Source organism: Sitophilus oryzae, unplaced genomic scaffold (assembly GCF_002938485.1).
Source record: "Sitophilus oryzae breed Bouriz unplaced genomic scaffold, Soryzae_2.0 scaffold_1582_pilon_pilon, whole genome shotgun sequence".
NCBI lineage: Eukaryota > Metazoa > Arthropoda > Insecta > Coleoptera > Curculionidae > Sitophilus > Sitophilus oryzae.
The window spans coordinates 1,198,528-1,221,458 of record NW_022146261.1 but is presented as its reverse complement, the minus strand read 5'-3'; the positions used below and the strand labels follow the sequence as shown (position 1 = coordinate 1,221,458).

Below are 22,931 nucleotides of genomic sequence, written 5' to 3'. Positions count from 1 at the left end.
AACCTTATATTCTATTCCAAATAAGGGTCATTTTAAGGTTATCATTCAAAAATAAAAATATCTTCAATAAAAAAAAATAAATTGCACTTCACATTTTCTAACGAGCCCTGTCAAGAAATCTCTGAGGGTGCAGCCACACTATCCTGAAAACGGCGTATCGGCGTAACGGCGTAACGACCTTGATCGATTTCCAGTAATTCTATTGGCTAAAATTTGTCAAAAATTTTGCGTATTCAAGGTCATTGCGCCAAAAATTAACTTAACATTTTTCGACGTAATGGCGGATTGTGATATCATATATAAAATAATTCTGTCCTTTTTCATTATCGCCTCCATTTCTTTCCAACAAACGATATTTTGCAAACTGCGTGCTTTGGGTATTTTTTTTTTGTTGTTTTTGTTGTGTTTTGTTTTTAACGTGTATTTGGTATGTATATTTCGATTTTGATCATTTTGATGTCCTTTTCATACGTTTTTTGCCTATTTAAATGTATAAAAGTCTTCAAATCTTTTATCTTTTTACCTTTGTGCCTTTCTAGTTACCTACCTAAAACTAGAACCCTTCGAATGTACCTATTCTCTGCCTTCGAACAAGGCTAGAACCGGCACCCACGAAATAACACTGGAACCCATTGAAGAACCAGCTAGAACTGCACATCCTTCATTAATTATTGTGATGGTAAGAAATATTCTTGAATTACCCTTTATTATATTACTTCCCACAACTTTATTATTTTTTATTAAATATTAAGATATTTTCATTAAATAATATAATCCAATCCCCGATGATTTCAAGGATCAGCCTAAGGAACGTTACAAATGCGGATATTGTAGTTCGGTTTTTCCCAGAACATGCCAAAGGTATACTGATCACCATTGTTTAGCCCATTTTAAAGAAGGAGATCAAATTGTTGCAGATGAAAATAATGCGCTGACTGTAGGTGAGTACCCTTTTACTAGTCTTTTACCCACCATTTCAGCAATCATTTTAGGCTCTATAATTCATCATACAAGTGTTTTACCAGTTGTAAACTCTGCTTGAACTTCTGCCTTTTTGGAATCATTCATTTATCAAATAATACCTCAACTTTTGTTTAGCTGAATTCAGTTATGTAAAAAATATTTGTTTATTTAGTATTTGGAAGCCTTTTCAATTAGAAAGTCACTAAATTTTTTCTAAGGAAATGCATAATTTTCAGTGTACCAGTTACATGAAACACGTTTCTGTTTTTCATTCTAGAAATTTTTCTAAACAGACACGAAAAAAAAAATTCTTGTGGAAATGTACAATTTTCATTTATTGATAAAATATAGGAAGGTTGAAAAGCACTCGGTAATTGGAATTCATAAACAGGCGCGTTTTAGCTTACAGCGTGTTCAGATTGCTTTGGTTTGGTTTGTTGGTTCGTTTTTGTTTATTTTTGTTATTTCTCGGTATGATATTGATGTCTAACAGTATCTACTAGGTTAAGTTCATATCTACATGAGATTTTAGAATGTAAAACAGGAACATGTTTTCATGTAATATCAGTTATTCTAAAAACACTATTTAATGAACATGAAATATTTCCACAGAAATTTGTTTTCTGTGTTTATGTTTAGAAAAGTGTTTAGAATGCAATGTAAAACAGGAACATGTTTTCATATAACTGACTTCATTTTAAAGTTGGAAAAAAGAAAATGAAGCATTTCCGCAGAGAAATTTGTATGATTTTATGTTTGAGGAGGCTTCTATATACTGCGTGTTTTGTTGTTTTTTTATAAGAAATTTCAGGTAAAAAAAAGTTCACCTCAAATAATTTACCTAAGCACTATATTAATTCATTATAGAGTTTGATTTTTTAAACCCATAATGTGTGTGTGTGTGTGTGAAAACGATTTTGCATGCTTTATGCTTATGTTATAATAATAAGGGAATAATAATGTATACTTATTATTTTAGTGTCAAACGATACAGAGCCAACGTTTCCGCGGAGAACATTTCAGGGCTTGGATTACGACAATTTGGACGAAACTTTAATATATTTAGTTCAAGAGAGGAGAGCCCTCTATGATTATAGAGTCCCATTGAAGGAGAGAATCCAAGCCAAAAAAAAACAATTTATGGAGAGAAATTTCAAACTGCATGGGGAGGCACTTAACAGATGAAGAGGCTAAAGCCAGATGGAAATATCTAAGAGATAGTTACACCAGATGCCATAAAAGAATGACAATATATAAACCGAGCGGTTCTGCTGCTGAGACAGATATGGAGCCCCCTTTTCGGTTCTATAGACTAATGTCGTTTTTAGAAGATCTAACATGTTCAACTCCTAAGAGGTAAGAAAGTTCAACTCCTAAGAGGTAAGAGTAATTAAGGAAAAAAATGGTGTCAAGAAAATTTTTATTTTTTTAGAATGGTATCATCCATATCAAACCGGCCTTCTTCTAGCAGTACTGCATCTAGTGGCACTAGCGAATCTCCGAATCAGCATGAGTCTTCCAATCAGCATGAGTCTCCCAATCAGCATGAGTCTCCCAATCAGCATGAGTCTCCCAATCAGCATGAATCAGATATATCGGTCTCTTCCTCTCCGTCTACATCTCAAAATATGAATAGTATGTATATTGTATCCCAGTTTTCATATATACCGTATGATCGAGAAAAAACGGCGTCAGCGTTGGCTATGAAATAAAGATCGCTGTCATTTTACACGTAAATTTATATGGGAAATGTCATCGATAGTCATTTCCCAGCCAACTGGACGCCGTTTTTTTTCGATCATACGGTATCTATCATGCGCTAAGGTGTCTCTGTATACAGGGTGTTTCAAAAAACATGTGCCATCTCTCCATTGCCATCTCTCATGGAGAGATCCCTCACTTAAAAATAAGATTGATGGCCATCTCATAACTATCTACTTAGGAATGCAGAGCACGATCTTTATCTGCCAACCCCGAGCTCAGAACTAGTTAAGGGTTCCATACTGTACAATGCTAAAAAAATGTACAATCATCTGCCTTTGAATATCAAGTCGCTTTCATTCTTTCCCGCATTTCGCAAAGCTCTAAAATCATACTTACTGGAGAGAGCCCTATATGCGGTAAACGACTTTTTTGTTGATATTTAATTATGAACAATTTTGAATTTTAAAATTTTGATCATCTCACACATTGGTCAAAGGTCAAGTATTTAATATTTTATAACTCTAGCTCTAAAATTATATCTATTTACTGCGTACTGTTCTAAAATTGTCCATGTATATTCTTTTTGTAATTTTAAAGACTTAAATTTTTTTGAATTGTATTATTTGTATTGTGTATTTTTTTTGTGATTTTGTTGTTTGTGAGTGCTTTGTCGATGAAGCTGTTTTGGCTTTTTGTACAATAAAGCGTTGTTTGTTTGTTTGTTTGATTTATTTTTCATATCAACATAGGTCCGATTCTGCTTTGTTTCGTAGCTACAAGGTGTTAAAGTCTTAATATTTTTTTGATTTATTATAATTTTCTTCCAAGTACTTTTATTGTTTCAAATGAAATTTTGAGGGTAAAAGTTGCTATAAATGCGACATATTTTAAAGCTAAAAAAGTCTCGACATATTCACCAGGGACGTGCATATGGGTTATCACTGGAATATTTTTCTAAAAAAGCATGTATGCCATTGACTTTTTTTCTCTTGTTGGCAATATTGTGTAAGCAGTTTAATGCCGATTAAAAGTTGTCTCTTGATATTTTGTTGATTTCGGCCTCCTTGATGAGATAAATGCAATTTTATTAATTTGCCTTGATCCAAGTCTAATAAAATTTTAATAATAATAATATAATTTTTATTTAATAATAATAATAATACAGTTGAATGAAGCTATAATATACTATTTGATATTTTCCAAATATTATTCTAAATATTATCTATAAGATAAAGTACCTAGATGTGTAACATTTGTCATCATTTATCAAAATATAAAGCATGTAAATTACATAGTCGCTTACATAATCATTTTGACATAAATTATGCAATATGATTGAAAAAGAAGGCGCCAGCGACAAAAATTGATGATTGATGAATTTATCGACACTTTTATAGCATCAAAATATGTAGCACTTATACCTAGTAACATAGTAACTTTTACTCTCAAAATTTCGAATCACTAAAAGTGCTTGGAAGAAAATTATAATAAATCAAAAAATTATTAAGACTTTAACACCCTGTAGCTACGAAGCAAAGCAGAATAGGACCTATGTTGATATGAAAAATAAATCTATGGCACATGTTTTTTAAAACACCCTGATGTAAATGCACTAAGATGTAAGATGTCTCTGTATATGTAAATAAGATTTATCAAAATATAAAGCATGTAAATTACATAGTAGCTTACATAATCAGTTTGGCATAAATTATGCAATATGATTGAAAAAGAAGGCGCCAGCGACAAAAATTGAAATGAAGGTCCCTGTTATTTTATATATAAAATTATATGGATAATGTCATCGATTATTACCAAGCCAAAAATTATGGCAATTTTTCAACAAGAAAGTGAAAAGTCTAAAGCTGTAGATTAAAATATGTGCTCACCATAGTGGAATTTTATTATACAGTATATGATATTTTAGCATGTACCTATGCAGGGGCGGATCCAGGTTTCGGGAAAGGGAGGGCGCCAGACACAAAACTTTACTCAAAATACATACTCCACACTTTGCTCCAGAGTTATTTCTGACATAATGAATTCATAATATCGTATTACACGACTGAAATTAAGGGGGGGGGGGCTTGAGCCCCCCGAAGCCCTCTCCGTGATTCCGCCACTGTACCTATGTATTATCAGTTTATTAGAAAACTTTCATATTTTAGGAAAAAAGAGAAAACAAACGTGTGAAGACCCTCTTTAAAAGCCCCATCCACCGAGAATCCGGCCTTCAGGTCTGCAGGGATTTCTATTGAGAGTAGAAGAAGGGCTCTCTAGACTGCCATTTAGAAAAAGGTCTATATTAGAAATAAAGATATTGCACTTATTAGAAGAGGCAGATTCTGATTAAAAACAAACAATCACTCCAATGTAATTTTGACATATTTTCATTCATCTGAAGCCCAAGTAGGTGCTTGGTCTTGGATGAACTAAAATGTGTCAAAATTACTTAGCTTAATGATCTGTTTTTTGATATGTTAACTTGTACCTACTAGTCGCGGCTCGTGACCCTTGTGACTGGGTAGACGACAAAATTTTAGTTGCGTCTATTGCCCTCCCCCTAATTTACATAATACCCTAACCCAGTTTGTAAATATATGTTATCTCTGGGCTAAAAACATAGCTCAAGAATATTTAGGACAAAACTAAAGCAAAAATAACAGCATTCAACGTAATGACATAATGATTGACATAATGTACAAGTATATGTTTTTTTTATCTATTACTATGGAGTCACTATGGAGTACATCATAGAATTTTATTTTATTTTTATTTATTTACGCAAACTTAAAAATTGGTAGTATTGAGAGAAAGAATAATTATGTTTTATATATTAAATTGATGAGTCGGTCTCTTAATAAAGAAAAGTTATTTATTATTATATCAGTAAAATCATCAGATTGTTGAAGAGCTGTGAAAAGATCTTTTTAGTTTGAAAGTAAGGCAAGTGACGATAAAGGTTTATTTTTCATGGAATCTCTACTATAAACTTTAATGCATTTCAAACATGAAAAATGTCTCTCAACTCAAGTACTTGTAAATGGTGTAGTAACAAACAAAAGAAACAATTTGGAAGCCTCTGGAAATATATTTCCAGGATTATTCTCCTTAAATTATTTTATAATCGAAATTATCATATCTATTATTGATACTTACAATTTATTCATTAATTTATGTTGGTCAATAACTTTTTTTGTTTGTTAAATCACTATTAAATGCGTTGAAAATGTATCAATATAACAAGTTTGTTAAATCAGATGTTAAACGCGTTGGAATTTTTTTTATAGGATTCTTTAAATTTTGGATCCGCAAAAGATAAATAAAAATAATTGAGACATACGATACAACATACAACCTATCTGCAAACCGTATTCCTAAATATATAACAATGTTATCTAATATTTCATAAAATAAAATTCGCAAAGATATTTGACTTAGCCGCTTTTATTAACATATCGAATTGAAATAGCACACTGAGACTTTTCTGTAATATCTGTTGTATCGTCTTCTTGCACCGAATAAAATAACGCGATTTTTTATTTCGGATTCTTTTATTTCTGTGGCGTGTTACTGAAATACTGAAATACAACCGGTTATATCATTTTGAATAATCTCGTACAAGCCCGAAAAATGTTTCCAATTTGCTTTAAACGTTTTTTGAATTTTCATATAAAAGTTTTAAATGCTACTTATAATGAATCATATAAAATATCCCCTTAACGAAATGTGATATATCTCCTTATGAAATATCGGGAATATCCTCTTAACTTCTACTAAGCCTACCGAGCCTCCACGACTTCATGCGAAGGCGACCGGAGATTTCGCCTAAGCCCCGCCTTAATACGATACAACTTCGACTTACGTCGCGTCGCTACCACACAATGAGTTGGGACAGAGACAGAAGACTGCCGTACGTCGTACATCGACTCTGATAGTAGGTGATGTAGAAATCGCCGAACAAAGGCACTCCAACGGTCAAAATTATTTTGTTTTCTAAGGGTACGAACATAGTGGAGGCAGGTTTCTGCTTTCCGGCAACCAGCGCCGTCTCTGGGGACCTATTCTTGACCACATATCGCTCACATCTCGCATCTCCGAAAAAGCCATACAACAATACACGTAATGCGTAACTTTGCGTATATGCCGTGTATTGTTATATGGCTTTTTCGGAGATGCGAGCAGGGTTCGGAAGTAGTTAATTAAGAGGAAATTTACCTGATTAACTAACATAACCTAACCTAACCATATCCAAACGCCGCTCCTGCCGCGCCGGCAACGCACATAGGGGTATTTGGTCTATAAACCTGGTCAAAAGAGAAATATTTTTATTTTCATCTTTTATCTTAACTGAATACAAATCTATAAATACTAAATGTAAGCGCGTTTATTAGCTTTTTTTAAGTCGTAAGTTGACTATCAAATAAATAATATATTTCAATTATAAGTATGAATTATCTTGAGTGTATTCTGAAAATTTTTAAGATTATAAAATAGTGGAATTGTTTGTAGTGCTTTTTTGCAAATTGTTTATAATAACTGTCATGATGGATACAGAGCCAGCTGGCAAGTCCTGTTTTATGCCATATTTTTATTTTGAAACGTTTCCTTCTATTCTATTTCTTTATAATGTTTTATATTTAAAAAATCAGAGGCATTTTTATAAGGTGTAAGACTATTCGGCAATATTCCGCATGGAAATTAGTATCCGTTCAGTGCTCAAAGTCTCCAGCTTTGAAATATGTACAAAACTCTTGCCAATATTTGCCACTGCCAAAAAAAACATTGATTTAAATAGATTCTTAAACGAAATAGTCTTTACCCTATAACACCCATCCTCGCTCAAATATCGTCTATAATATACAAATTACTTTCTTGTTCTAGCATTCTCATCCAATTGCTTGGTTTTGCACAGAATGGCCCTATTTGATCGGTGGAAAGACTTTCAATTCAATTCAATTCAAAATGTCTTTATTAGGTATATAAACAATTGTATACAAATTAAAATAATAACGATGGCGACGTTCACATTTGTGCTCTTCCACGCAACCATCCAAAAATAAATATGTAAGAAAAGAGTAGTAAAATGAATAATCAAGTTATAACAGAAATATGATTAAAGACCTACATTATTCAATAATTAATTACAAAATATATATAAAAAATAAGGTAATATGAAAGAAGTGAGAAAAAAAATTGAACATAAGTTTAAATATTAGTCTTTCAACACACGATCTCCCATCACATAGTCCTTCACTCTCTTTTTAAAAGACTGAATGCAAGAAGGGTGTCCGATATCGTTGGAAATATCATTGTAAACTCGGACCGCATTATAGGAAAATGAACGCTGGAACAAAACTGAGGCATGCCTTTTTTCGCCAGTTTCAGAGTAGAGGAAAAAATATTATGTAAGAAAAACAAAATGGGGTTCCATATTAGCACCCTCTCCTCTAATAATTAATACTACTAGCAAAAAAGCACAAAAATCATAAAACATAATTTTGGCCAACTTTTAGTTCTTAATACCCCTATGTGCGCCGTCGGCGCGTGCAAAAGCAGAAATAAATAAATTTTCGTTCCGGTAAAAGCGAGAACGCCGATGAACGCTGGTTGACGGCGCCTACCTGCTTTCACTGTGAACTAGCCGATTTGATAACACGCTTTAATTTTTCAAGGTTATAAGCGCGAGGCGGCGCGGCTCTACTATGTACCCATATACAGGGTGTCTCAGAAATACGTGCAAGTATTTTAACTTAACTGGTAGTATAGTTCAACCCCAGAAACACGCCTATGAGGTTTTTTTCTAAATATTTTTTTTTTGAAAATTCGGAATTTTTTGAAAATATTTTTGGAATTTTTTTGCAATTTTTTTTAGTTTTTATTTAAAAAAAATAATTTCTTGATCATATGGCAACATAAGTAGTAGATTAAATTTATAAGACAGAAAATCCAGAAAAGATCCAGTGGTTCTCAAACAAATCTCGAAGTATTGGAAAGAATGTGTAAGGACCAAGAACTATTGACTACAATAAAACGACGGAAAGCAGCATATTTTGGTCATATTTTTCGAAATAACAAATATAGTTTCCTACAGCTGATCGTTGAGGGAAAGATTGAAGGACGACGAGGCATCGGGCGTAAACGGTTTTCCTGGTTGCGGAATTTGCGCCAGTGGTTTAATATAGGAGAGGCCAGTGCAATTATCCGTTTGGCTCAAGACAGGGAGGAAATCCAATTGATGGTCGCCAACCTCCGATGAGGAGAAGGCACATGAAGAAGAAGGTTCTCAAAATTTTAGCAAAAAATTATTTTTTTTGGAAATTTTCAAAGTAAAATATCTCCATTATTTTGGACTTATTTGAAAAACGATAAAGAGAAAATATGTTTCTTTTATCGAGATCTACCACCCTTTAAAATACTTGCACTTATTTCTGGGATACCCTGTTTATAACAATACACGTGATGCGTATACGCAAAGTTGCGAACGATGTCAAGAATAGGTACCCAGATTGACGCCGACTACCGGTAAGCGGCAAACCTGCTTGCACTGTGTTCGCACACTTAGTGTGCGTAACTTTGAGTATACGCATCACGTGTATTGTTATAAACAGGGTATCCCAGAAATAAGTGCAAGTATTTTAAGGGGTGGTAGATCTCGATTAGAGGTGGGAATTCTAGTTCCTTGGGAGGAACTAGTTCCTTAGTTCTAGTTCCTCCAGAAGAATAGTTCCAATCACAATAGTTCCCGACTAACATTGATATCCCCGTTGTTTGCTAATGGATTTCGTTTTCAGTCAGAACTATTCACCCCCCAGTTTACTATTCAAAATTATACAGATCATTATAATTGTTATACTGTACGAAATATAAGAAGACGTGTAATTGCATATGTTAAAAACATATAGGTAAATTTTATAGCAGATAAAGAAATTAAAGAAACTCAAATCAGAGTTTAAAAACTATATCACAAAGCAATTGGAGGAAATAATACGAAAAATTTACGAAAAAAAATATTTTTCCCCACTTCAACCTTTTTGTTGTTGTCTAAAAATTCAGAATATCTACTTTATTTTATAAGATATTTCTTAATTTTAGGGACCTAAAGTGAAACATTCGCATAAAATATTTAAAAAACAAAGTAAAAATCAAAAACAGTATCCACAATTTTCTGTGGTAATTACGCCGCGCTGGCTGTGGCAATAGACAAGGCCGAATCCATCGTCGTCTTCTTGTATTATATCGCGGATCTGCCGGCTGAATAGATTTTTGTGAACTAGTCTTTTAATAGTTCCTCTATGTCCGGATCCGATAACATACGGCTGGCACTCCCCACGCCTGCCTAGCATCAATCGCGCTGGCTGATCCATACGTAAACTAGTCTTTTATTTAGTTCCTCTAGTTCCTTTAGGTCCGGATCCGATAACATACGGCATACGGCTGGCACTCCCCACTCCTGCCTAGCATCGATCGCGCTGGCCCGATCCGTGCGTACGTAAACTAGTTTTTATTTAGTTCAGTTCCTGTAGGTCCGGATCCGATAACGTACGGCTGGCACTCCCCACTCCTGCCTACCATCGGGCTACGCGCGCTAGCCGATCCGTCGCATATTATTCTATATCGGCCACAGTCTCGATCCCGGAACAGGTCCTGAGGAACTAGTTCTTTGAGAAACCAGGAACTAGTTCCTTTCATTCCGGAGTCGGAATGGTTCATTGGAACTAGTTCGTTCACAAACTACACACCTCTAATCTCGATAAAAGAAACATATTTTCTCATTATCGTTTTTCAAATAAGTCCAAAATAACGGAGTTATTTTACTTTGAAAATTTCCAAAAAAAAATATTTTTTGCTAAAATTTTGAGAACCACTGGATCTTTTCTGGATTTTCTTTCTTGTAACTTTAATCTACTACCTATGTTGCCATATTATCAAGAAATTATTTTCTTTAAATAAAAACTTAAAAAAATTCAAAAAAAAATTTCAAAAAATTCCGAATTCTCAAAAAAAATTATTTAGAAAAAAACCTCATTGGCGTGTTTCTGGGGTTGAACTATACTACCAGTTATGTTAAAATACCTGCACTTATTTCTGGGACACCCTGTATATGGGTACATCGTAGCGCCGCGCCGCGCCGCCTCGCGCTTATAACCTTGAAAAATTAAAGCGTGTTATCAAATCGGCTAGTTCACAGTGAAAGCAGGCAGATGGCAGGCAGGCACCGTCAACCAGCGTTCATCGGCGTTCTCGCTTTTACCGGAACGAAAATTTATTTATTTCTGCTTTTGCACGCGCCGACGGCGCACAGAGGGTATTAAGAACTAAGAGTTGGCCAAAATTATGTTTTATGATTTTTTTGCTTTTTTGCTAGTAATATTAATTATTAATTAGAGGAGAGGTTGCTAATATGGAACCCCATTTTGTTTTTCCTACACAATATTTTTTCCTCTACTCTGAAACCCTTTCCACCGATCAAATAGGGCCATTCTGTGCAAAACAAGAAAGTAATTTGTAAATTATAGACGACATTTGAGCGAGGATAGGTGTTATAGTTATATATTACAAATACTCCTATGTGCGGCGCCGGCGCGGCGGAAGCGGCTTTTGAATATGGTTAGGTTAGGTTAGGTTAGTTAATCAGGTAAATTTCCTCTTAATTAACTACTTCCGAACCCTGCTCGCATCTCCGAAAAAGCCATATAACAATACGCAAAGTTACGCATCACGTGTATTGTTATATGGCTTTTTCGGAGATGCGAGATGTGAGGGATATGTGGTCAAGAATAGGTGCCCAGAGACGGCGCTAGTTGCCGGAAAGCAGAAACCTGCCTCCACTATGTTCGTACCCTAACGCAGTGGCACAGTCAGTGTACGCCAGCGATAGTGAATATTAAAATAATATTGATTATTAAAACACACTTCCGTGTATTAACAGTATTTTTATGTATTGGCAACATTAATAGTAAATAATGTAATGTAATACTGCTTAAATTCTGCCAAAATTTTAGGGTAGGCGCCGCCTACTACCCTGACGAGCCGCCACTGGTACCTACCTACAAGTTGTTTAAACATTACACAACTTGTAGGTAGGTACTAGTTTCTAACATAAAAAGGAATTATTCTTATTCATAAATAGCTTATTTGCTATTAAACATGTAAATAAATAGTCTGTTCACAAATTCATTAAGTCAACATAAATAATAAAAAAACTAGGGGTGTGTGAGCTCAAAATACTAATAAGAAAGGAAAGTTACTTTTTTACGTTTTTTTATTATGTATGTTCTCTTAATGATTTTATAAACAGACTAGTTGTTTACATGTTTAATGGCAAATAAGCTGTTTATGAATAAGAATAATTACATTTTTATGTGCCTTTAATAATTAGTTTGTAAGCTAGTTATACTGGGTGTATTTCAAAAGTGGCTCATACTTATAACTTTTATATTTTTTTAGATATCAAACATATCAAATTTCGTTTTATTATCTAAAAAAATCAAAGTTACAGGTGTGGGCCACTTTTAAAAAACACCCAGTATATATGAAGTGTTTTATTTTTTGTTAAATTTTGAATATCTGTATGTTAATGTTACAGAATATATTATGTTTATTTTTATATTATGTGTTTTTATAGATATTTCCAATACCCCATTGCCCAAGAAAATAACTTAATTATAGTTTAGTTTATTTTTAAAAAATCATGGTCGATCGTCGATTCCACTGATGTATTTTAGGAAGCATATCTGTAGTATATTTTTAAACTAGGAGCGATTGTAAAAGTAATTGTCCAAAACACAAGTCTCCAATTGGTTGTTCAGCAACCACACTTAAGCCAGGATACAATACTCCATAAGTATTACAGCCCGGTGTAAATATGGCAGCTGAACAACCAATTGTGTAAATATGGCAACACACAGTGGACTTGTATTTTAAGCAATTATTTTTCAAATCGCTCCTTCTAGTCTAACAATAGACCGTAAGTGGGAGAAAGCTTTGAACGCAACAGAACATCGAAATGTGTTAAAGTGACAAAGAAACTGTCACATTCAGAGTTCCATCTAGCTAGAAACCTTCCCTAGTGGAAACCACAATCAATGACTTAAATAGTCTATTAATACAAAAATTCAAAAAAATTACAAATAACATAAAACTAAGGCGGTACACTCAAAATTACATTAAACATACAATAATAATGTTCTACTATAACTATCATATAATCTATATACATATATATAATCTCAATGCTGACTGACATAGTTATCAACGCACACGCACTAGAGCATCTAGAAGCACAATAGGGTATTTTCAGTAGTCATTGTTAAGGACTTTTTCCATCTGGAACTCCACTTTTCCACATTATTAAAATAATATGTGAAGCGTTCTCTTATGTCAGCAGCTTTTTTACTGTACATATTAGAACCTATTTTAGTTACTGATATTAAATTGCAATCATCTATGTTTGGACTTGACGAATATCGCTTCTTTTTAACATTAAGGGACTGTTCTTTCGCTATCAAGAAATTATGCAGACAAACTGCAGCTTGCACGCATAATATAACAGTCTTTTCTGAAGCCACTATTGGTTTTCGAAAAATTCTCCATTTATTGGATAAAATGCCGAAAGCCGACTCTACTACCCTCCGAGCTCTACTCAGTCTATAATTGAATTTTTTTTTCTGAATAGTCAACTGCCCACTTCTTGGGTATGGCCTCATGAGGAAAGTGCTTAAGCCAAAAGCTTCATCGCCTACTAAAACATAGGGTAAAGGGGTAGGGAATTCCTTACATGGCGGTCTCGGCTTAGGAATGCAAAATGTATCATTCCGAAAGCCCATACCTAAATTTAAAAAAAAACATGTATCTGGTTTTATAATGAGACAAAAAACTAACGTTAATTTATAAATTGGTTGACTTCCTTTAAATCATCCCCAGCGAATCAAATATATAAAATGGTGAAATAAAATATAAGAATATATTATACATAGTTATAACTTGCTAAATATTTTTGTTCAGTCATGATTCAGAGCAAAAATTATGTTAAAAGGAATGCAACCATTAAGGAAGATAATATTCCTGAAGACATACCTATAGGACTATTGCTGAATATAGTACTGTCACTCTGCCTGCCAGGAAAGCCTATATCCACCATAGAAAATCTATAGTCTGCAGTTGCAACTGCTAGAAGCACAATACTGTGATTCCCCTTGTAATTGTAATATGCCGAGCCAGAATTTGCTGGAGCCTGAAATAAACAAAAATTTGGTCTAAATAAACAAAAAACTTAATAAGTACCAAATATTAGGTGTATTCAATGGAACACAGGGAGGTCATAATTAATAACGAATAGTATAGGGTCACTGGTATTATACTTATTTTATTTATAATGCTAGATACAACATTAATTTCAATACTTTTCAATAGCTTAAAGTTTAATCAGTAATCCTTAGGACCAGGAATCAAATACCTTAATCCAATACCCAGGACTGCAATGGGACAAACATATATACATAGATTAGTCTGAGAATTTATGTACTAGGAACTTGGCCTAATGCATCTTTTGCTAGATTTAACTCAAACATCTCAAAAGCTATCCTGGCATGGAGAGACTCTCCAGGAACGCAACCATTATTCTTTGTCCTGTTAGATAAAATGTGTATTCATGAATATAATACCTACAGTAAAGATCCTGTGACATATATAAACACCCTATATTCGCATGAATAAATTATTATTACAGTTTGTTGAACATGGCAAAATCTACACCAAGAAATTGACAACAAATCGAAGTACATTTTTACCAATCGATCATCAATCAACTAGACAAAAGAAATCCATGAATACTTTCGACTCCATTCAACAGAAGTATCCAGCATGTGGACTTTAATAATATATCCAATATTATTTATTTGGTGCGGCTACCTTCTAGTTAAGAAAATTAGACGGACTTGCTGCATGAAGAAAGAAAGGACAGAAACCACCCCTACCATTCAACTACCCCTCCAGACGGTATAGTTGACTCTTCGGCGGGAGGAGGTATGTCGTGACGCTACCCCAGAAATGCTGGTTCATCATATTTCGCTGATCCGCTGATATACCCGCAGCACGCGTCGCCGCGGGAGCATAGACATTTTTTTCTACTAGCTTAGACAACTTGTATTTTTTTTTACTAGTTATTGTTCAGGCAGATGCCATTTTAAAAGTTGTAATTTTAATAAATAAATATTTTTAAACGAATTTGACTGTTCTAGTTATTTAACTCATGTGAAAAATTTTAAATAATATTTTAAAAGTGATAGACATGTGATAGGTTTGTGATGTTCAGTTTAATAGATATTTGGTGTGTATGTGTTTGCGTATATGTGTGCTGGATAAAAAAACACTTTCATTAAAAGGGTAAGCTCTAACTAAACATTAAAGGTTATAATTGTTTATTGAAACGATTGAAAATATTTCCTAATATGGCGAAAAAAGAAGCTATAATTGTTAAGATTTATTTTTTCAGTTTACTCCACTGTAAAAAGTATTTAAAATATTGCGCGTTTCTCTAGAATTAGTAGAGCAATCTACACTAATATGAATAAAATTAATTTTCGTATTTTTTTCTGTAGCAACTTAAAATAATTGAATTTATAGATAAACATGCAGAACGTGGGTATGGTAGGAGGTGGCAACGTTGCATTCTCTCCGACACTCTCTATGCCCGGTAAACGAATTTCCCGGGAAGTGAACAGTGGCACTCAAAAGTTTTTCAACATTTTCCGGAAAATGTCAAGAAAAATATAAAATTTTCAACATTTTTTTTTCGCAAAAAAAACCTCATAGGCGTATTTCTGGGGTTGAACTATATTACCAGTTAAAATATCTGCACTCATTTCTAGGCCACCCTGTATAGATAGCACTCCAGTAAATAACATAAACCCTTCAAATCCTAGGTTGTTTATCGAACTAGATAAAATTTATTTGGGTGCCCAAGTTGATGTAACGATTGATGGCACCTTTGATGCAAACGAGGTTAAAAATTTTAAACTTCGGTTTCTCGATTTTTACATTGAATTGTGCACCGAAACAAAAAAAAGGTTTAATTTCGAAAATCCTGTTATAGAATTTCTAGCCAAATTTGACCCAAAAATCGCTGTATCCGGAGAAATTGTCAGTATAGCCAAAGATACTAGGAATTTTTTCCAAATTTGGTAACCGATATTGAGAAACTCAATACAGAATGGCGTTTACTTGCTGACCTCGATCACCTGAAAGGCCTAAATTTAAACTCATTTGAAGACTTCCGGAGTGAAATTTTTAAGTTAAAAAGTGATGCTAGTGACCCGTTATGTCTCCATCTCTCTGTCTTGGTGAAAGGATTTTTGTCTTTACCTTATTCATCTGCTGCAGCAGAAAGGGGGTTTTCACAATTATTTTTGTTAAAAACCAAAACCCGAAATAGATTAGATATTGATACCTGCGAGAGTATCTTGCATGCTAAGGAGTTACTAAATAAGGAAACTTGCTATTACGTAGACGCCTTCCACAGAGTTATTAAAAAGAAAATTTAGTGAGACCTAAATATACTTTAATCTACCCCTCATCCACCTAATTCTACCCCCCTCTTTCACGGCAATATACCCCGAAAAAAAGTGCTTGTGGCAACACTGAGCGTATACAAAGGGTAAAGACGCCATTGTGTGCACGCGTTGAATCTTATCAATATAGCGGGCGGTATTTAAATAATTTTCCTATAGATATATATGCTAAATCGAGTTATTGACTTTATAAGTTGTAACGAAAAAATATTTTCGTTGTACTTGCCTTCGGAATATTTTATTTTTAAACAAGGTTTTTTACAGTTTGCAATTTTAATCGCCCCGGCCCTCATAGCAGCCAGCACCGTTTTTCGTCTTGTCGATAATGTTATCGGTCGAGATACTCGAATTAGAAAAATATTTAATTCGTGATAAATTAGCAAAATATAAATAAATGTTAATTAATTTAAAATATACTTTTATTGTACTTCTAATAATTCGCTATGATACATAGCAAAGTTGAACTTATTATTTGGATTTTAATATGTTTTTATTCAAAGATTATAAATTAAGTTGCTCTTTTGGTTACAATAAAAATCGCCTCATATCATTCCGTCCATCATGAGAGTAGTACGGGAGACCGGGGCTGGTTGTCACACGGGTTGGTTGTCACATGGCCGAGATCGTGGCAACGTCGCCATATGCACTCGTCTGAACGTTGGCAGGTTATCCGTCGGTCCTTAAAAGCTACGTGTACAGTGTACATTCGTTTCAACCTTGCCAGCGTCGAGTTAGTTTGCGGGCCGAAAGAAACAAATCGTCGTGGGCGAGTAACATTTTTGTTCGTAATAAAACTTGTGTTTTTCGGATTTTAATTTAAAATTTGAAAACTGTGTTGACTACATTTTGTCTTTAACTGATCTGGCCTCAATTTAACGTAAGTATTGGCCGTGAACTTATGGACCTTTTTGTGATATTAGCTTTTATAAAATTAATAGTGCAGTGGGGCAGGTTGTCCCAAACCTCTGGGAGCTGTTTGTCACTTGTGACAACCAACCCACTGCTATTTTGATATTATAAAGCGGTGGTAAATTGATATTTAATAATATTTTGTACTGTTTTCAGGCTACATTATGGTCCGAAATTTTCAAAAGAAGACAGAAAAGGGACAAGCGTCGTCTGATGTTCTTTTACGAGCCGCTAGGTTAGTAAAACAAAATAGATCTTCAATACGAAAAGCAGCTGCTGATTTTAAAATAAATTACCGTTTTTTGGCAAGATACTATAAGAAAATTGAGAAGAGTCTGAAATAGTTGATGAGCAAGTGGTTACACCCTCTATTTCCGTTTAAAACCATTTAGTATTTAAACCTGAACTTGAAAACCAACTAGTTGAATATATCCTTAAAACATCCGATATTTACTTTGGATTGTCACCTAAAGAAGTAAGAGTTCTAACTTATCAGTTCGTTAGTGCTAACTCTTTAAAATTTCCGAAAACATGGACTCTCAATAAAATGGCAGGCGCCGACTGGTTTTGTGTTGTCTATCCAAAAACCTGAAGCAACAAGTTTAGCCAGGGTCAGCAGTTTTAATAGAACAAACGTTAACGCCTTTTTTGACAATTTAGCTTCAGTGATGAATAAATATAAATTTGAAGCTCATGAGATTTGGAACATGGATGAAACCGGCGTCACAACCGTGCAAAAACAGGTTGGTTCTATAGTCGCAGCAGAGAGAGGAACGCTCGGTACCATGGCTAGTGCAGTGTCAGCAATAGGCAATTTCAATCCTCCTCTTCTTATTTTTCCATTTCAAACCCCATTTTCTAAATTCGGGTCCACCTGGTTCACAAGGCGCAGCCAATCCGTCTGGCTGAATTCCACCTTCATGTAAAAAGCACTGTGGATAAGCCCTGCTTACTTGTATTGGATAATCATGGCTCATATTTAAGCATAGAAGGCCTTAATTTCGCCAAAGCAAATGGCATTGTTATGCTCTCCTTTCCCCCTCATTACTCACATAAATTAAAGCCACTTGACCGGTCTGTTTTCAGTCCCTTTAAAAAATATGTAAACACTCCTTGCGATGGCTGGATTTTGAATAACCTTGGAAAAACTATGACCATCTATGATATACCTGGAATAGTGGCTTATGCTTGTCCACTCGCATTTACTCCTAAAAATATCCAGTCTGGGTTTCGGTTATCATCTTTTCATACAATAGAAACATTTTTTCCGATGATGAATTCCTTGCGAGCTCCATCACTGATAGTTTCGGAAACCAGACTTACAGATCCTGTTTCTGTAATAGACAAGCAAGAACCAACTGATCCTAATCAACCATGCTGCAGTGGTTTAGCAAAAAAGCCTATTAAGAAAATAGTTACTCCGGAGGGACTAAGACCCTATCCAAAAGCATCGGCAAGGAAAACAAATCGAGTAAGCAGACGTAAGCGAAAAAGTGCGATTCTAACTGATACCCCCGTAAAAGATCAATTAGAAGAAGAGAAAAATAAGCAACTGAACAAGAAAGGCAAAAAAAGAAGCTGTGAAAAGAATTGATTTTGATTCCGAAAAAAAATGTAAAAAAACAGAGAATAATCCAAAAAAAGTTGAAAAAGGTTAGGGCCCCCTCTCTAGAGAGTGAAAGTGACGAAGAAGAATGCTTCTGGTTAATATGTCTGGAACCATTTTCCAACAGTGCGCCGAATGAAGACTGGGTGAAATGTAGATCCTGCTCCGGTTGGTCTCATGAAACATGTACTGTTGGAGGAGAAGTGTATACCTGTCACAACTGCGATTGTGACTGAGTTTCCTAAACTTTTTCTCAAACTGTTAGTTGGTTTTTGAATAAAAATGTTGTGTTAATATATTTTTCTTAAGATATGATTTTGCAGCTTATTTAACATTAAAAATACACGTGACAACCAACCCCAGGTACTGTGACAACCAACCCAGCATCGGGGCAAGTTGTCTCAGTTTTCACATTTTTTTGAAAAATTAAAAAAATGCATTTTGTATCTTTTTAGAGTGCTATAATTTTTTTTATGACAGTCCGAAAGCGTGCAAAAAGTTGCTGACGAATAAATTGTTATCAAAATCTTTCCCACTTATTAAAAAAAATATTTTTTGAAAATTGTGACAAGTAGCCCCGGTCTCCCCTACCAAATAGTACGTTCTAAAAAATGTTGCAGACTGTAAAACACCGTAAATTGTTGTAGGCAATTCATAATACAATTGGTTGCAATTTTTGGTTGCCTACCTACTGTTTGAGATTAACTTGTTTATTTTTAACGGAGGTTGAGTCATAGACAAATAGAAAAATTAAAAGACTGACAGAAGACATACGACGCGCAGGGGAAATGTTCCTGTAGCGGCATTGACGCAAGTGGCGAAATACATCCATCTAGCTATCAGTGTTTCGACACTAGTCCGTTAGTCTTAGCATATTCAGAAAGACCACCTCATTCTTTTGTTCAAAAAGCGGCACACGGCGTGGTACAAGGCTTGATCATTTTTTAAGAAACTTTTTGATTGTTAATTTTATTTTTGTGCAAACTAAACAGTTGTTTTTTATTAAAAAATAGCAGACAAAGGTAATAAAAGTAATGTCCATACAGAAGTTTATATTTCACAATCTATTCTTTCTAAAAATTATACCATCCGGAGGGCTGGATGGTATAATTTCTAGAAAGAATAGATTGTGAAATAAAAACGACTCCTATGGAGATTGATCGCTCAACTTAAATATTTAATTATTAAAGTGAAAGTGTGAAAGAGATATCAAGGGCTATTCTTTTAAAATATCATCCGGTCAGTGCAGACCCTGTCGTGAACCAGAAGGTTAGGTTAGGTTAGGAACCGGAAGGTCTGCTAAGTTGGATGTTGGACATAGAATGGAAGGAATATCATGGTCGAGAACAAGGCATAATTCTATGTCCCTTGATGTAGGGAGGTAGGTTTGTTTCTAATAGGCAGTAAAACCAAAAATTCTACAGTGAATCTTCATATTCTAGGCTTGTAAAGATAAATAATTCCCGGAGCCATCTCGAAGTATCAAGTCGGAGCGAATCAATTGATAGCACGATGAAAAGAAATAATAGCCATCATAAAACTGTAAATACGTATATAACTGTAGTATACTGTGTATATGTGTCTGTATGCTAGTACAATAATGTAGCTATTTAATTGTAAGTAGCTAGATATTTATTAGAATAGGGGTAGCCGCCGCGCCGGGTAGCTGGTATACATGTTATAAGGTTTAAATAGATAGAACATAGATGCTACTACTAGAGTACTAAGTAGGTAAGAGTAATGGATAAAATAGGAAAGCTCACATATAATTGCGCTGCACTGGGGTGTCCAAATTCATATTACAGGCAAATAATTGATCGAAAAAAATGGTTTTCAATAATGAATTTACCAATTAAAGAATTACGACTATATCTTTGTGAAGAGCATTTTGAAAAAAAAAAATTTGTGGCAAACATAGACTATACAGGATGAGTCTCAAATAAGTACAAATATTTTTAGGGGTAGTATATTTTGACCCCAAAAACACGATTATGATGGTTTTTTCGCGAATTTTTTTTTTTAAATTTGGGGTTTTTTGAAAAAAAAAATGGATTTTTTTTTAGTTTTCAGTTAAAAAATATAATTTGTTGTGGTTTGGTAACAAAGGTAGTAGATTAAATTAAACGCGTTTGGTATCCTAACATCAAGGTTCAAGATTTTTCAAAAAAACATTAATTTTGCACCAGATAAGGCTCGAAAGATAGTAATGGCTTGCTGTTACTTACACAATTAATTCTCAACTAACTTAATGTTATATTTTAAAAATATATTTCTTACTAATTTTACGAGATGGGGAGGATCATATAATGTACAAATCTTTTGTCCACGTACATAAAAATATGGACCTGAGTGATTAATATTGGGGTCTTCTGAAAGTTGTCTAATTGCTGCTCGATTAGCGCTACCCTGATCACATTTTTAATTTTAGATTTATTTTTATATTTTTTAGAAGCTGTCTAACTTTCCTATTCCGGAAGAGAACCGGCTGAATTATGTGACTATGTAATATCGCAAGCTATAAAAGACTGGTTAAAATTAGCTAAGCATCGGCAATTTTATAAATCAGAAAGAATATGAACCTATGCTTTTAATATTATTATTATTTTATATTATATTATATAGATTTGTTAGGTATTATAGATCAGTATATACATATTATTGTTTGATTAATTTATTTTGATATATTTAAGCATTTTCCATTTTTTTTACTTTTTTTCGTTGGTAGTAGTGTACGGTTTTCCACCAATTTTTTTCTATTTTAATAGACTTAAAACTTTAGTTTAATTGAAATTAAGTTTTTTTATGATTATTTGTGAAAAATACTTTGATTGCAAAATCATTAAGAAATTGCGTAGAAATTAAATTTAGTAATTTAATCACCAGCATTATTATTTTTAGTAATAGGAAAGATTTTTGAAGCAGTAAAAACAAACCTTAATTTTAGGTTACTTAAGATCCATACGATTGACAAAAAACGGGGTCAGAAATGGCTTCAAAATGAAGATTGCAGTAAGCATCTAGCAAAAAAGTGACCCAAGTGACAGTTGGGCCACTTTTCTGCTAGGAAATAAAATCTATATTATTACAATAATTTTGCAAATCTGTTGATTTGTTAGCGCAGGTAAGTTAGAAATATTAAATCACATATCAGTAAAAGTTTAGCAGTCGTACGAGAAGGTTGTGTTACCGATCGTGCGTTTTGTCTGCCGGTTATTGAACGTTTTGTTTTGTTTCGATTTGACTTGTTTTTGTTCCTGACCCGAAATCAACTCAAAGTTCACTGTTTGTTTAAACTTGACTTTGTTTACTTGTGTTAGTTTTTTGCAACATTAATTGATAATTTTTCGGCGTACTTGTTTCCGCTGTGCGTGAGTTTTAGCTTGTTTATACTTCCGAATTTTATTCAGCTGTCATCGACTTTTATTAATATTATTAATCGTTTACATTATTATGGCTGAATTTAAGTGCGACTCTTGTCAAAAAATCCAAAAGGACAGTTATAAGGTTCGCTGTAGTGGAGAGTGTCGAAGAAGTTTTTGTATGACCTGTACAGGACTGGATAAGGCAACAACAAAGGTGCTATGTCAACAAAAGTACCACAACGTTAGATTTTTCTGCACTGTCTGCGATTCTCCTACATTAAAATATGTTCATGATAGGATTACACAGCTTCAAGAATGCCAGGTCAAACCAGAAATCATCGAAGCACTAGGATTCTGTTTAAAAAAAATATTGACATTTTTCCAGTCATAACTGAAATGTATGACATGCTGAGTGACCACGATTCCAAGTGGAAAATTTTACTCAAGAAAATTGATGACATATCCAGGATATCAGATACCACACAAGAATCCTTATTTAAGTCGATAAATGAGATAAAGCAAGACACCTTCAATTTATCATCAATTTTAATGGACAACTATGATGGGTCTGTTAAAGTCCAAGTTCATGACCCATCTAAGGAAGAAATGGCGAAGGAAATGGCTGATCTTAGGCAGAGCGTTAAACAAATGTCGCTCACATTGGAAAAGCTTGTTACAAGGGATAAGACCTGTACAGATCATAATATGCAGCGGAAAAAATCCATTTCAACGCAGACGGGCCCTATAGATCACCAAAATAGTACTTTAGATAGTACTTTAGCTTTTATAGATTCGCCAAAAAAAATAGTTTCACCCAAA

At 34.0% G+C, this 22,931-nt stretch overlaps 1 protein-coding gene across 1 annotated transcript; it reads left to right on the top strand.

Annotated features, from left to right (window-relative positions):
* The first annotated feature begins 803 nt into the window (after positions 1-803).
* LOC115879564 lies at positions 804-4,857 on the top strand. The gene is made up of 4 exons (XM_030896459.1): positions 804-941; positions 1,943-2,319; positions 2,396-2,602; positions 4,833-4,857. Exons 2-4 carry the CDS (start codon positions 2,126-2,128, stop codon positions 4,855-4,857), a joined length of 426 nt encoding a protein of 141 aa, XP_030752319.1. The 5' UTR covers positions 804-941; positions 1,943-2,125.
* The last annotated feature ends 18,074 nt before the right edge of the window (positions 4,858-22,931 follow it).

Coding starts and splice junctions, on each gene's coding strand:
- LOC115879564 (XM_030896459.1), top strand. CDS start 2,126: ATGGGGAGGCACTTAACAGATGAAGAGGCTAAAGCCAGATGGAAATAT. Junction 2,320..2,395: donor ACATGTTCAACTCCTAAGAG/GTAAGAAAGTTC, acceptor TTATTTTTTTAG/AATGGTATCATCCATATCAA. Junction 2,603..4,832: donor TCTCAAAATATGAATAGTAT/GTATATTGTATC, acceptor TTCATATTTTAG/GAAAAAAGAGAAAACAAACG.